Source organism: Brachycentrus maculatus, unplaced genomic scaffold (assembly GCF_059751285.1).
Source record: "Brachycentrus maculatus isolate JH-2025_06_01 unplaced genomic scaffold, ASM5975128v1 h1tg000018l, whole genome shotgun sequence".
In the NCBI taxonomy this organism is placed as follows: Eukaryota; Metazoa; Arthropoda; class Insecta; order Trichoptera; family Brachycentridae; genus Brachycentrus; species Brachycentrus maculatus.
In genome coordinates, this window is record NW_028280772.1 from 1,679,464 (window position 1) to 1,693,154 (window position 13,691).

Below are 13,691 nucleotides of genomic sequence, written 5' to 3' on the forward strand. Positions count from 1 at the left end.
TCGCACACCCCTTTCAAGAACGTCATAAATCAAAAATCGTCAATTTTCAGTTGTGTGTGTTTTCGGAATGCCCAGAAAATTTACTATATCCCAGCAAAAGCGGCATATTTTAAACTTAATATCTACCCGCTACAGGGCAGAAAGTGTTGTTTTTGTATTTTGAAGAAAAGGTATTGTTTCATTATTTTTTTAAATATACTAAATATTTTTCAAATGGAGAAAAAACCTTCAGGTTTTACCTAAAAAGATCTTTTACACAGTAAAAAGTTTAATAAGTGGCTTGATATTTATTTTTAAAACATTTCATCATATTTTTAAACTTTAAAAACGTTCTGAAAAATCTTTTTTATTTCATTTATGACGTTCTTGAAAGGAGTGAGCGATTTATGCTTTCGTGTTAAACCCTGGACCACGGGACCTGGACCTGAAACACGGGTTTCCATGCAACTTTATTTACGCCTTACAAAACTTTCCTTTACAAAACTCACATTTTGCCAAAAACGTTTAAAAAATAGTGCAACGTGTTGTTTGAGAACTCTACACCAAATACAAACATAAAATATCGGTAAAAAATTAAGTTACACGTTAGTTGTCACTACATTCTTTACATGTGTTGCCTCGGGGCCTCACATAATGGATGTCCGTCGTAAATTTGACGAATATCCCGTAATCTAAGGTTAAATTGTGTTAACTTGCTAATCCGAAATTCAATTTCGAAACTCATGATTGAAAACAGGGCCAAATTGGTGTGCTCTTAGAAATACATCATCATATTCATGTTTTTGTTTTGTTTAAATTGATTGTATCACTTGTATTGTAGTTCGCCTCCATAGTGTGGTAGTTAGTGCATTTGGCTACCGCGCTGGAGGTTCCAGGTTCGATTCCCATGTGGGTCAAAATTAATTTAAGTGTTTTTCACTACGCCGAAGTGCATGACTGATATTGCAGTGCCCTATACACTATTGGAATTTGACATGTATTATTTGATCGTTGTATTGAAAAATAAATTGTTCCTTTACGATTATTACTAATTTATCTTTAAAAATTAATGCAGCGTGTATGGAAGAAAAGCGGAAAGGTAGTATATTTTTCTTCTTAAAATTCTCATGGCTTATTTTATTTCTTATTATTATCCCGCCTTTTTTTCTTATAATTCTCCCAGCTTATTTTATTCCCTTGATTCTCCCGCTCAATTTTTTTCCTATATTTCTCCCAGCTTATTTTATTTCTTATAATTCTCCCACATTTTTATTGCTTATAGTTCTCCCACCTTATTTTTAAAATGAAATTCGTTTAATTTTCAACATCTTTTACTGTTGTGTTGCAAGAACTAGTCGTCTCATTTATGACTAGTGATTTTAGATGTTTGGCATTTTAAAATATTGTAAAATACAGCTTAAGGGACTCGAGTAAGAGTACGAGTCCCCTTAGCTTCCAAGTTGTGAGCTGGTACAAGTACGCGTATGCGACCCCAGTGCCCTAGCCATGACTGCTATTTCCTTCTCCTGCTTACTACTCCTTTTCCATTTGTAAGGATGTAGTATTCAGGACAAGAGAAACGGGGTGTCATACCCGCACTCGTGCTGTGCTGTGTAACTTGATACTCCTAATTTACACGAGATCCTTGAAAAAAGTTTTGTACGATATTTCAAAGGGTATTTATTATCAACAGCCATCTATGGAAGACAATCAACAATCACAGATGGGTTTCGAAAGTTTTGATTGTTGTGAACTCAATCATGGACTTCCGAAATTTGAGTAGTTTGGTTGTCAATCGTGTATAGAATGGTGAATGTTACACCAGCCCATGGCACTTCGTAAGCCCTGTAAACACTTTGCCCTGTAAACTTCCATGTGGAGAATTCCAGATTTATGAACAAGGATTTGGACACACTCAAAATGCTATAATATGTATTGTTATATTGATAGCCCAAAATCTGGTGGTGTCAAAAGTCTGACTGTACTTATGACTAGATGTATGGATGTGAAGGAAGCGATGTGTGTATGTCAGGACAGAAGAGTGTGGCGTTCCATCCTCTCTGCCTGCTCCTGCGGGGAAACGGCGTGATGATAGTTAAAATAGTATAGTTCTATATTCATTCATATAGGATTCTCAGACTTCTATATTCATTAATATATAGAAAAAAAGATAAACGTTTCATTTCAAGTTCGCCTTATAAATATGACATTGCACGTGTCGTATTTCGCATCTCTATCATATTGCAGCATCCGAATCTATGCCAAGGTTAGCACTAAATTCGTTACCAACGTGCAAAAGTGAGCTTTTCAACTGGCAGTGGCGTGCACAGAGTTTAAAATCAGACTAGGCAGTAGGGTTGGGTAAGGATAAGGCACAGTAGCCACTGGTCGTGTTTCTATGTGGAACGCGAGTAATCCAGGGTAGGCACTGCTTTTCTGTCCATATGGCGTTGTACGTCAATAGATTTTTGCCACGATGTTGGTTTATTGGGTAATAAATTAAAATGAAAAAGCACAAGACTATCGGACACTCTTATTGAAATCTGTAGAGAACTGAGGGAGACAACAAATTTCCGTAATCGAACGTTTTATGACGTCATATGGTTTATTGTCTATGGTTTATAGAGCTGTAATAGTAGAAGTGTGTATTGTTTGTTTACCACTACACTACCATTTCTGTTATACAAATTTTAAAAATACTAAAATAAGTCCATCGTTTCTGTGACGTCATTCATTACCAACTTACGAAAACAACGTATTTACGAAGGCGAATTTTCCACAAGAAACAGTTGAATGAAAATTTTTATTATATCGGCGGTTATAAACACTTCACGAGTCTAAAACAATCCTTTATAGGTTGAGTATGTTAAATTAGATATTCCCCCCGTCTGATAATAATCCATTCAATTTGACATTTGTGAACTAGATAGCTGCAGTGTACAAACAGATTCAGGGTGGCGCAAAATTAATCATCTAATTATGTTTGCAAATATATTTTTGTTCTAAATTTAACAATATATATTTTCACTAATGAAAATCTTTATTTGGACCTTTGCATTTTTTCTGTCGAGTGGAAAATATGATATTCGTCAAGTGGCTGCTGCCAGTGTCGACACACATTTGTGCCCGTTCTGTCGATGTTTTTGTATACTGCAGCTGTCCAGTTCACAAATTTCAAATATGATTGACGTACAACGTCATTTGCAAAAATTGGATTGGGTGATTGTTTTTGCGCCACCTGTAAAATGCACGCCTCTGTCGACAGGCTTTTCGGTAAGTCGAAAGAGTGAGTGAAGTGATTCATTGCCACCCAATGCCGCCTTTTGATGTATTGTAGATACGCCGAAATACATATTTTTCTGTGGGTAACAAAAATACACTATTGTATCTCGTGTCGGCCGAATCGTATACAGGCGAACCTCATTTTTCGCACAATTCGCTATTTCGCACATTTTTTTTGCCAATAATGCAAAAATCATATATTTGGGTAGTATGTTTTCTAGGGATGGAAAGATTGATAAAGACATAGAAAGGAGAGTGAATACTGGGAACAGAGTGAATGGTGCACTAAAATCAGTTTTAGCAAATAAAAATCTATCAGCGGAAGCTAAACTGGCAGTACACAATGGAGTTCTGGTTCCAACCCTTATGTATGGAAGCGAAGCATGGAGTTGGCAAAAGAAGGATGAAAGCAGACTGAATGCAGTCGAAATGCGATCCCTCAGACGAATGTGTAGCAAAACGATATTTGATAGATGTTCGAATGATGAAATAAGGAAAGAATGTAAGGCTGAGATAAGCATTATCGATAAAATTAAGAAAGGTGTGTTGAGATGGTTTGGACATGTGGAGCGTATGAGTGAAGAAAGAACGGTTAAACAAATTTATGGAGCGAATGTAGTTGGAAAAAGAAGCAGAGGACGACCGAGGATAACTTGGCACAATCAGGTATGTCAAATACTTGAAAGCGGGAGTCAGGAGTCGTAATAATCGTCGGGTATGTATGAGGAGATGCATGAATGTAGAAGAGGCAAAGAATGTTTGCAAAGACAGAGTGGTGTGGCGTTCGATTCTCTCTGCCTACCCCTGCGGAGAAGCGGCGTGATGGTTAGTTAGTTAGTTAGTTAATAATGCAAAAATGTTTAAACAGCGTTACGTACGTGCCGAATTATGTCGCCTACTTTCAAAAACCGCCAGATCCATGTAAGTCGATTTTCCAAAAAATGCAAAATTTTCCGGGTAACATTTATGTTTAAAATTTTTTTCTATTTTTAGATAAAATATTATGAAATAGAGAATTTTAACTTTTTTTAAGAATTTTTCAGTATTAAAAAAAAAACACGACACACAAACCAATAATGACGTCATCGTAATGTTTGACCTATCCCCGCTCTGTGATTGGCCGATATGGGTCAGAAGGCAAGTTCTATGAATATAGCGGAATTTGAAATACAACGTATTTTTAGCAGGGTTTTCGCAAGTAAATAAATATTTTAAAAAATTAAACCCACAACCGGCATTCCGATAGAGTATTTATTTTAAAATATTATAAAGTTGGATCTGGTGGATTTTGAATGTAGGCGACACAATTTTAACATATGGAACGCAATGAACAATATTGGAGACGCGTGGGCTGAAATAACAGATTTAATAATGAAAGGTTCATGGAACGGTAAAACAAATTTATGAGGCGAATGTTAGTGGGAAAAGAAGCAGAGGAAGACCGAGAAAAACATGGCACGATCAGGTATTCCAAATACTCGAAAGTGGTCAGGTTAAGAGTCGTAACAATCGGCGGGTATGTATGAGGAGATGCATGAACGTGGAAGAGGCGAAGAATGTTTGCAAGGACAGAGTGGTGTGGCGCTCTATTCTCTCTGCCTACCCCTGCGGGGAAGTGGCGTGATGGTTAGTTAGTTAGTTAGGTTCATGGAAACAACTATCCCCACAAATGATGGGTGATTTCATAAATTGTGATGAAACTCCAGAAACCATCCCACTTGAAATAGTTCACCTGGATGTTAACAGTGAAGATGTCAATGAGATGATCGAATCTCATTCTGAACCCTTTACTAACGAATTTCTAATGGACCGACAAGAGAATGAAAATACAAATTAAGAGTCTGCAGACATTATCAAAACCTTAACAATAAAAAGTAAGAAGAATGTGATCCCAATGGAGAACGCATACCTCAGTGCATAGGGCAATCCATAATGTTACATGTTACAGAACTCTCTATGAAGAAAAGAAAAAAAATTGTAAAATACAACTTACTATTGACGAGTTAATTAATATAATATAATTTTTATTCAATATGTACTTAGTAATTTTTGATAGAACAAATTTTAAAGTACAATTTTAATTTTTTTTACATCCATCTTTCTTCTTTCGAACATTCAACTTTCGCACACGTTTTCAGCAACCAACAATGTGCAAAAGTCGAGGTTCGCCTGTATGTGCAGATGAATTTGGCTAACACAGAAGATAATGTTCATATTAACATCGCAAAACATCGCCAGATGAATTTAAAAACGGTTCAATGTGTCAAACTTAACCGTCCCACTAAATTTTGAGGGACCCAATCAAACATATAAATTTTTAAGTTTGCGTATTTACAAGGCTTATGACCTGTCATAGGCTGGTTTAGTGACCACTTTCATTATCCATTTATGAATAACACTTTGAGTAAGTCCAAATACTTGTAATGGGTTTTCTCCACTTACGAGTTGTTTTTATGTATTTTTGATATCTCAACATAGATGAAGAAGAATATGGAAGTCTGGATATTTACAGGGCTTTCGACCTGTGATCACTTTACGCACGTGCAACATTCACACACCAATCCATGATTGACAACCACACTACTCAAATTCTTTGAAGAATATTTAGTTTATTAAAAGCATTGTTAATTTTGTGGTATGGTTATATAACACAAAGTGAACGATTAATGATAAGGAGAGTGTTATTTATTTATAAATCTGGCGGTTAAATTTGTAGAACTCCATTTTATTTTATGTATTAAATGTTAAGTCAAACGCTGATTTCTTTACTTTACCAAGTTGTATTTTATTGTTAAAAAAAAGACGTTAAAATCAATTTTGATACAATTGTTTCGCCCAGTTTGCCATAACTAGGCGAAACTATTGGCACAAAATTGATTTTTATGTGATTTTTTTCCACAAAAATACAACTAAGTAGGCTAAAAAAATCAGTGTTTGATTTGATATTTAATACATAAAGGAGAGTGTTATATTGGAAGGATGTTTGCAGTGCCAGGGCGTTCTATGCTCTCCGTGTGCCCCTGCGATGGCCTGAGATTCGACTGCAATACAAGTCCACTAATGTCCGACCGAAACGGGTTCGAGTACTCGTTCTCGTATACCTATATCGGGCAGTGGTCGCGACAACATTTGATGCCTTCAATCTTACGGGCTGTGCGTAAGCCCGCCTCTTTCCGAGCCCGCGAAATCAGAGTGTCACGCGACACGTATCTTGCAAAACGGCGTTTCATCTGGAAGACCTAACTGTCCAATCGACCTAACCATCGCCCTCATGGGTAGACCGAGAGAATAGAACGACACACCCCTGATATGCGTACATAAATACCTCAGACGAATGTGTGGCAAAACGATGTATAATAGATGTTCAAATCGATTAAAAGGTGTGTTGAGATAGTTTGGTTTGGTTTGGGCATGTAAATTGAATGAATGAGGAAAGAATAGTAAAACAAATTGATGAGGTGTTGTTTACTGTGGTTGGTAATAAATAGAAGCAGAGGAAGACGGCAAACTTGGTATGATAACCTTAATCTTCCTTTACTCCATACTTGTCCATACTCGTGTATACTCGTACGGTAGTAGTGGTCCCACGGTCTTGACAGCGTTGTAATGAGACGTGTTTGCTTGCAGTATGCATCGGGACCAACGGGCGCATGTCGGTGCCCTCCAACCGGGAGCACCACTACAGGAACCTGCGCGACCGCTTCACCAACTGCACCTACGTGGACGGCAACCTGGAGATCACCTGGCTGCAGAACGAGACGCTGGACCTGTCCTTCCTGAAGAACATACGCGAGGTCACGGGCTACGTGCTGATCTCGCACGTGGACGTGTCGCGCATCGTGCTGCCCAGCCTGCAGATCATCCGCGGACGCACGCTCTTCAAGATCAACGTGCGCGACGAGGAGTTCGCGCTCATGGTCACGCTGTCCAACATGCAGTCGCTGGAGCTGCCGGCGCTGCGCGACGTGCTCAACGGCAGCGTGGGCATCTACAACAACTACAACCTGTGCCACGTGAAGACCATCAACTGGGACGAGATCATCACGGGCCCGCGCGCCGAGTACGTGTACGTGTACAACTTCACGTCGGCCGAGCGCGAGTGTCCACCGTGCGACCGCAGCTGCTCGGCCGGCTGCTGGGGCGAGGGCGCCGACAACTGCCAGAAGTTCTCCAAGACCAACTGCAGTCCGCAGTGCTACCAGGGCCGCTGCTTCGGCCCCAACCCGCGCGAATGCTGCCACCTGTTCTGCGCCGGCGGCTGCACGGGCCCCAAGCAGAGCGACTGCCTGGCGTGCCACAACTTCTACGACGACGGCGTCTGCACGCAGGAGTGTCCGCCCATGCAGCGCTACAACCCCACCACGTACTCGTGGGAGGCCAACCCGGACGGCAAGTACGCGTACGGCGCCACGTGCGTGCGCAACTGCCCCGAGCACCTGCTCAAGGACAACGGCGCCTGCGTGCGCAGCTGTCCGCCCAAGAAGACGGCCGTGGACGGCGAGTGCGTGCCGTGCGACGGGCCCTGCCCCAAGACGTGTCCCGGCGTCAAGTCCGTGCACTTCGGCAACGTGGACGGCTTCAAGGACTGCACCATCATCGACGGCTCGCTCGAGATCCTCGAGCAGTCCTTCAAGGGCTTCCAGCAAGTGTACGCCAACTTCTCCTTCGGCCCGCGCTTCCCCAAGATGCACCCCGACAAGCTCGAGGTCTTCAGCACCGTCAAGGAGGTCACCGGCTACATCAACATCCAGGGCTACCACGACAACTTCACCGACTTGTCCTTCTTGCGCAACCTCGAGGTCATCGGAGGCAGGCAGCTCATGGACAACTTCTTCGCCTCGCTCTACATCGTGAAGACGCCTCTCGTGTCCCTGAACTTGAAATCCCTCAAGAGAATCAACTCCGGGATGGTCGTGATCCTGGAGAACAAGAACCTGTGCTACGCCAAAAGCATCGATTGGTCCAAAATCAAGAAGTCCCGCGAACACGACTCTGTGCTGCTGAACAACAAGGATGAAAACATTTGCAGTAAGTCTCCCTTCAGTCAAACTAGAGATATCTCACTCGCCGGAACTGACTGCCCACGATTCTGTATCGGTTCCCGCAACTGTGGTATCTAGAGACTACCGTTGGTTATGTATCGGTTATTGCATTACATTATTTACTGATGACTGGTGAAACTGACTCTTATTCTGAGCGCTACTAACCCGAGCGGTACTAGATGGGCACTGACCATCTCCTCAAAGGGCATAAACACTAGCGTTCATTCCCCTAGGCCATTTATTTACCCTAAATATGATTTTCTGTTTGGCTATTATGTATGTTAATATATTTCAATCTAAATGGATTCAATGTTGCACATAATGAAAACTTTTTTATGCATTTGTTAGGTAGATTAGAATTTAACCCATTATTTGTTACTGTATATCTGCAAAATATTATTACCTCTAGTGGCGTTTTGATCTGTAATTTTGATTATTTATTATTTATTGTATTGCAGGGATAAACAAATACAACCTTTTTATTTAAAATAAACAAAAGCGCTAATTTGTGGGATAAACGATTCAAACAATTTTTGCTTAAAATGCCTCGATCGGGCTAAAACAAGTCAATAAATCATTGAATATGTATTGTAACGACTGGGTTTTCTTATTGATGTGTTTATGAATTCTGCGATAGATGTGTGAAAAGGTAGTTTTGTATATGCTTTACATGTTGCTAATGGTATGAATAACTTGATTTTGTACAAGGCGATTCGCGACATTACAATGGTATAATGTGTACTTCATGTGTTTTGTTTTTCACAATAGAAGAAGAAGGGTTGGTGTGTGATAAGCAGTGCTCTGACGAAGGCTGCTGGAGTTCAGGGGCCGACCAGTGCCTGTCTTGCAGGAACTACCAATACGGTGATCTGTGTCTGGAGAACTGCGATATCTATTCAGGGTAAATTATTATTACTTTTTATAAAAAGAAATATACACATAAAAAAAAAAAAAAAATTTGAATCAGTCCGCTATTCAAAATAAAAATCAAGTCGTGGCAGAGTAGGCTGACATTAGCAATTGTAAGCAAGATACAAGATGCTTGACCGTAATAAATTAGCAACTGACAAATTAATTCAGGAAACCATTATCCTGGATAGGAAGTTTTTTATGATGTAAAATGAGGAGTTTCGCCAGCCTCAAATGAGTTTAAAGCACAATTTTCCAATTTGTACAATATATCTTAATGGATTGACATAGACATGGGGAAAATAATGCTGATCCCGAGCTTACTTATCTTCTTCTACTAACTCCTATCTGCTCCCAAGTGATGTACAGGACACATCAAATTGTCACAGTGTTATCTAGATTGTTGATGGTGCGAAAACTGTCCATCAATCCTGCGCTCCAGATTCTTAGGAGTAAAATGAGGTAGTGTTTTTTCAAACGAGTTTTAGGTGAAGTATATAACTGCTTTGTGGGAGAAGAAACAATAAAGTTATTAATATCCAAGATTAATGGGAATAATAGGTGCTAATGGCCAAGGCATTCGGAGTAGCGTACCCATACTCACTCGTGTAAGTTACGCTACTAATATGTATCAGCTTTCTAGGCATAAGCTCGAGCAGAAGCCGGAGGAATAATGTGTTTGTGTATTCCAGGATCTACAGGGCTGGTCCCAAGACCTGCAAGGCGTGCCACGAGGAGTGCGCCTCGACATGCCGCGGTCCCGGGCAGGACAACTGCGACGACTGCAAGAACGCCAGAGACGGGCCATTCTGCGTGCCGTTCTGTCCCACTACGAAGTACCGCTCCGCCGATGGCGAGTGTCTGCACTGCCACATCAACTGCGTAGACGGCTGCTCCGGCCCCAACAACACCATCGGCCCCGGTGGATGCAGAACCTGCGAGAGGGCCATCATCAACTCGGACGTCACCGTAGAGCGCTGCCTGCACAGCAGCGAGATCTGCCCCGACGGCTACTACTACGAGTGGGTCGGTCCCCAAGAGCAGGGCCCGCTGCGACCTCTCGCCGGCAAGTCCATCTGCCGCAAGTGCCACCCTCGCTGCAAGAAGTGCAATGGGTACGGGTTCCACGAGCAGGTGTGCCAGGAGTGCACCAAGTTCAAGAGGGGAGAGCAGTGCGAGGACGAGTGCCCCCCGGACCACCACCCCGACGACAGCACGCAGATCTGCGTCCCCTGCCACGCCGAGTGCCGGGGCTGCGTCGGGCCCGATGTCTCCGACTGCGACAAGTGCCGCAACTTCAAGATCTTGATCAACGATGAACCCGCTTCCAGCAACACCTCCCTTTTCAACTGCACGGCCACATGCCCGTCCGACCTGCCCCACAAAATATTCCCTAATGAAGTCAATGTGGAACCTTACTGCTCCGCTGTAGTGTCTGGCTCTCAGCGCCTCGACGGTTCCTTAGATTCACCTTTGATATTGGTGTCATCGATCATATTCGGGCTATTTCTTTCGGCCGTCGTGGTGATGATTTTGTACATATGCTGGCAAAAAATATCAGAAAGCAGAGAAACTTTGGAGATGACTCGAGTGTTGGCGGGTTGCGATGGTAAACAGTTGTTGTATCCGACCAACGTGCTGCCTAACCTCGCTAAATTGAGGATTGTCAAGGAAGGCGAACTGAGGAAGGGTGATATGCTCGGTTCCGGCGCATTCGGACAGGTTTTCAAAGGAGTGTGGGTCCCGGAAGTTGAAAACGTAAAAATACCCGTCGCTATAAAAGTGCTGAAAGAAGGTTCCGGCGCAAACACCAGCAAAGAGTTTATGGACGAAGCTTACATCATGGCTAGCGTTGATCATCCCAATTTATTGCAACTACTGGCAGTGTGCATGACATCCCAGATGATGCTCATAACCCAGCTCATGCCTTCGGGATGCCTGCTGGAGTATGTTAAGCTTCATAAGGACAGGATCGGTTCTAAGGCTATGTTGACTTGGTGCACGCAAATATCTCTCGGAATGGCCTACTTGGAGGAGAAGCGTTTGGTTCACCGAGATTTGGCCGCCCGGAATGTTCTAGTCCAAACTGCAAACTGCGTAAAAATAACTGATTTTGGATTGGCTAAACTCTTAGACATAAACAAGGACGTGTACCAAGCGGCCGGCGGGAAGATGCCCATCAAGTGGCTGGCGTTGGAATGCATACAGCATAGAATTTTCACGCACAAAAGTGACGTTTGGGCTTTCGGAGTCACCATCTGGGAGCTGCTGACCTACGGGGGTCGCCCGTACGATAACATATCTGCCAGAGATGTTCCGGAACTGATTGAGAACGGAATGAAGCTGCCTCAACCCGCCATCTGCACTCTGGATATTTACTGCCTAATGGTGTCTTGCTGGATGCTGGATGCCGGCGACCGACCAACCTTCACACAGTTGGCCGATACCTTCACTGAAATGGCAAAGGATCCCGGCCGGTACCTTGTTATTCCTAAAGACCGGTACCTGAAAAACCCATCCTATTCCCAACAGGTTAGTACATGCATTACACACTCTACTTTACTTCATTTACTACAAATTATGTAATCTGTCCACCTTTGTCACTTCTCTTAGCTTTGCTACCGCCATCCAGTGAACTGAATCAGAAAGACTACATAGTTAAAATAAGTCGAATGTAGATGAGATATTTTCAATGTGTTTTTTCATTTATTTTTCAGGATGATAAGGAATTAATTAGACAACTGCCTCTGCTCATCGATGATGATAACGATTCTTTGATGGAAGTGGAGATAGAATCGACTTCACCAGAAAATAGTGTGGCGGTCAACTCCATGTCTGGTCCCGATTTTGACGAACTCCATAACAAGCCGTGCTGCTCTTGGCAAAACAACGCCTCGTCCATAGTTGAAGTTCACCCGGAAAGCGTCTCCATCGCCATGCCCAACAATTGGGACTCTGACGCAGCTTACACAGAGTTTAGACCGTACTACAATAGTGCTATGATGCTCTCCGACGGATCCGACTCCAGGTGTTGCAGCGACCCTTTGGAAGCGGCCATGGATGATGACGACTCAATCTCGCAGGACACGTTCGATTCCCTTTCCAAATTCAAGGAAGCTCAGGTCGGGAACATAAAGTTAGATCTCCCCTTGGACGAGGATGACTACCTGATGCCGTCGCCAGTGCACCAGACCAAGACACCCACCTACATGGAGCTGATAGATCCCAATGCTCCGGACGCGCCCGACGCGCTGAACTGTAAGGACACTCCCTCGAGCGAGATGGGCGTGGACAACCCGGAGTACCTGCTGACCTCGGCTGACATGAACCCGGTGGCGGAGGGGCTGCCGGGCCCTTCCAGGGCCGCGCTGCCGCCCGCGCCCCCGCTGCTGGCGCAGCGCTCCGTGGAGGAGGAGTCCATCTCCGACCACGAGTACTACAACGACATGCAGAGGGAGCTGCAGCCGCTGCGCCAACACGAAACTAAACTGTGAAGTGTTACCAACACACTCGGCGGTCAGAGACTTAATTTTGTGATAGAGAGTGAGACATCTCCTCACAAAAATAAACATGTTACGCGCAAGTGTATGATAGCACTTATCTCTCACGCCACCAAGATATTGCTAAATGTACTGAGCACATTTACACAGCTACATTAGATAGCAAATACCAAAGGAACAGGCTGGTTTTGTGAAAGGAAGAGGAACAGGAGTGCAGATCTTCAACATCCGTCAAGTGAGTCACAAATGTCGAGAATTCCTGACACCAAGATAAAGCTTGTCAGGAGTTTGGTCCACCCCATTTTTTTCCACGCTTTTGAAACATCAAGCCATAAAAGCAGCAAAAAGAAGAAAAAATTTACGCTTTTGAAATGTGATGTTGGAGTGAATCCCATGGACTAGACGCACCAACGAGTCCATTAATCAGGATCTACACTCGGATGGCTTGACGAGCATCCACAGGGTCCTACCCTCGTTTCTGACCAAGATGAAGATGTATAATAGTTGTAAGAAAAGTTTTTCCAAGTGATCATTTTAAGAAGATTTGTGCCATTGCCATTTCTATGTACATAGATTAACAAAGAGGAATAATTATGTAGGGTTCTTGCCAAACATTGACAGTAAAGTTTACCGTGTACAAAGATTAACTACATAATATTCTCAACTTAACTTATTGCTATCTTTAAATTAGTTAGGGTAATTTTAGTGGATCATTGTTAATCCGAAATGTACATATAGGACATCAGAGTCGGAGCAAACCAAAACTGGTCAACATAGACCGAGTGCAGAAACTGCTCACTTGTATCTCACGATACTTGTAAGAGCTGGTGGACTGTCCTCTCGTGACTCGGGCATTAAACCTCCATACAAACACACCTTCACTCCACTTTTGGTTTGCACCGACTCGTAAGTTAGATATAATTTTCAAAGTGTGTATTTAATCAACAAATACCCATTAACCTATCTGCTTGTTGATTTT

At 42.7% G+C, this 13,691-nt stretch overlaps 1 protein-coding gene across 3 annotated transcripts in view; it reads left to right on the top strand.

Annotated features, from left to right (window-relative positions):
- Egfr (epidermal growth factor receptor) overlaps positions 1 to 12,886 on the top strand; it is a 282,040-nt gene extending 269,154 nt beyond the window's left edge. For all 3 annotated transcript variants that reach the window (XM_088267447.1, XM_088267438.1, XM_088267431.1), the window contains 4 exons: positions 6,889 to 8,289; positions 9,072 to 9,204; positions 9,905 to 11,744; positions 11,930 to 12,886. In XM_088267447.1, the coding sequence (XP_088123573.1) occupies positions 6,889 to 8,289; positions 9,072 to 9,204; positions 9,905 to 11,744; positions 11,930 to 12,706 (4,151 nt within the window). In that variant the 3' untranslated portion in view covers positions 12,707 to 12,886. The remainder of the gene's footprint in view (positions 1 to 6,888; positions 8,290 to 9,071; positions 9,205 to 9,904; positions 11,745 to 11,929) is intronic.
- The last annotated feature ends 805 nt before the right edge of the window (positions 12,887 to 13,691 follow it).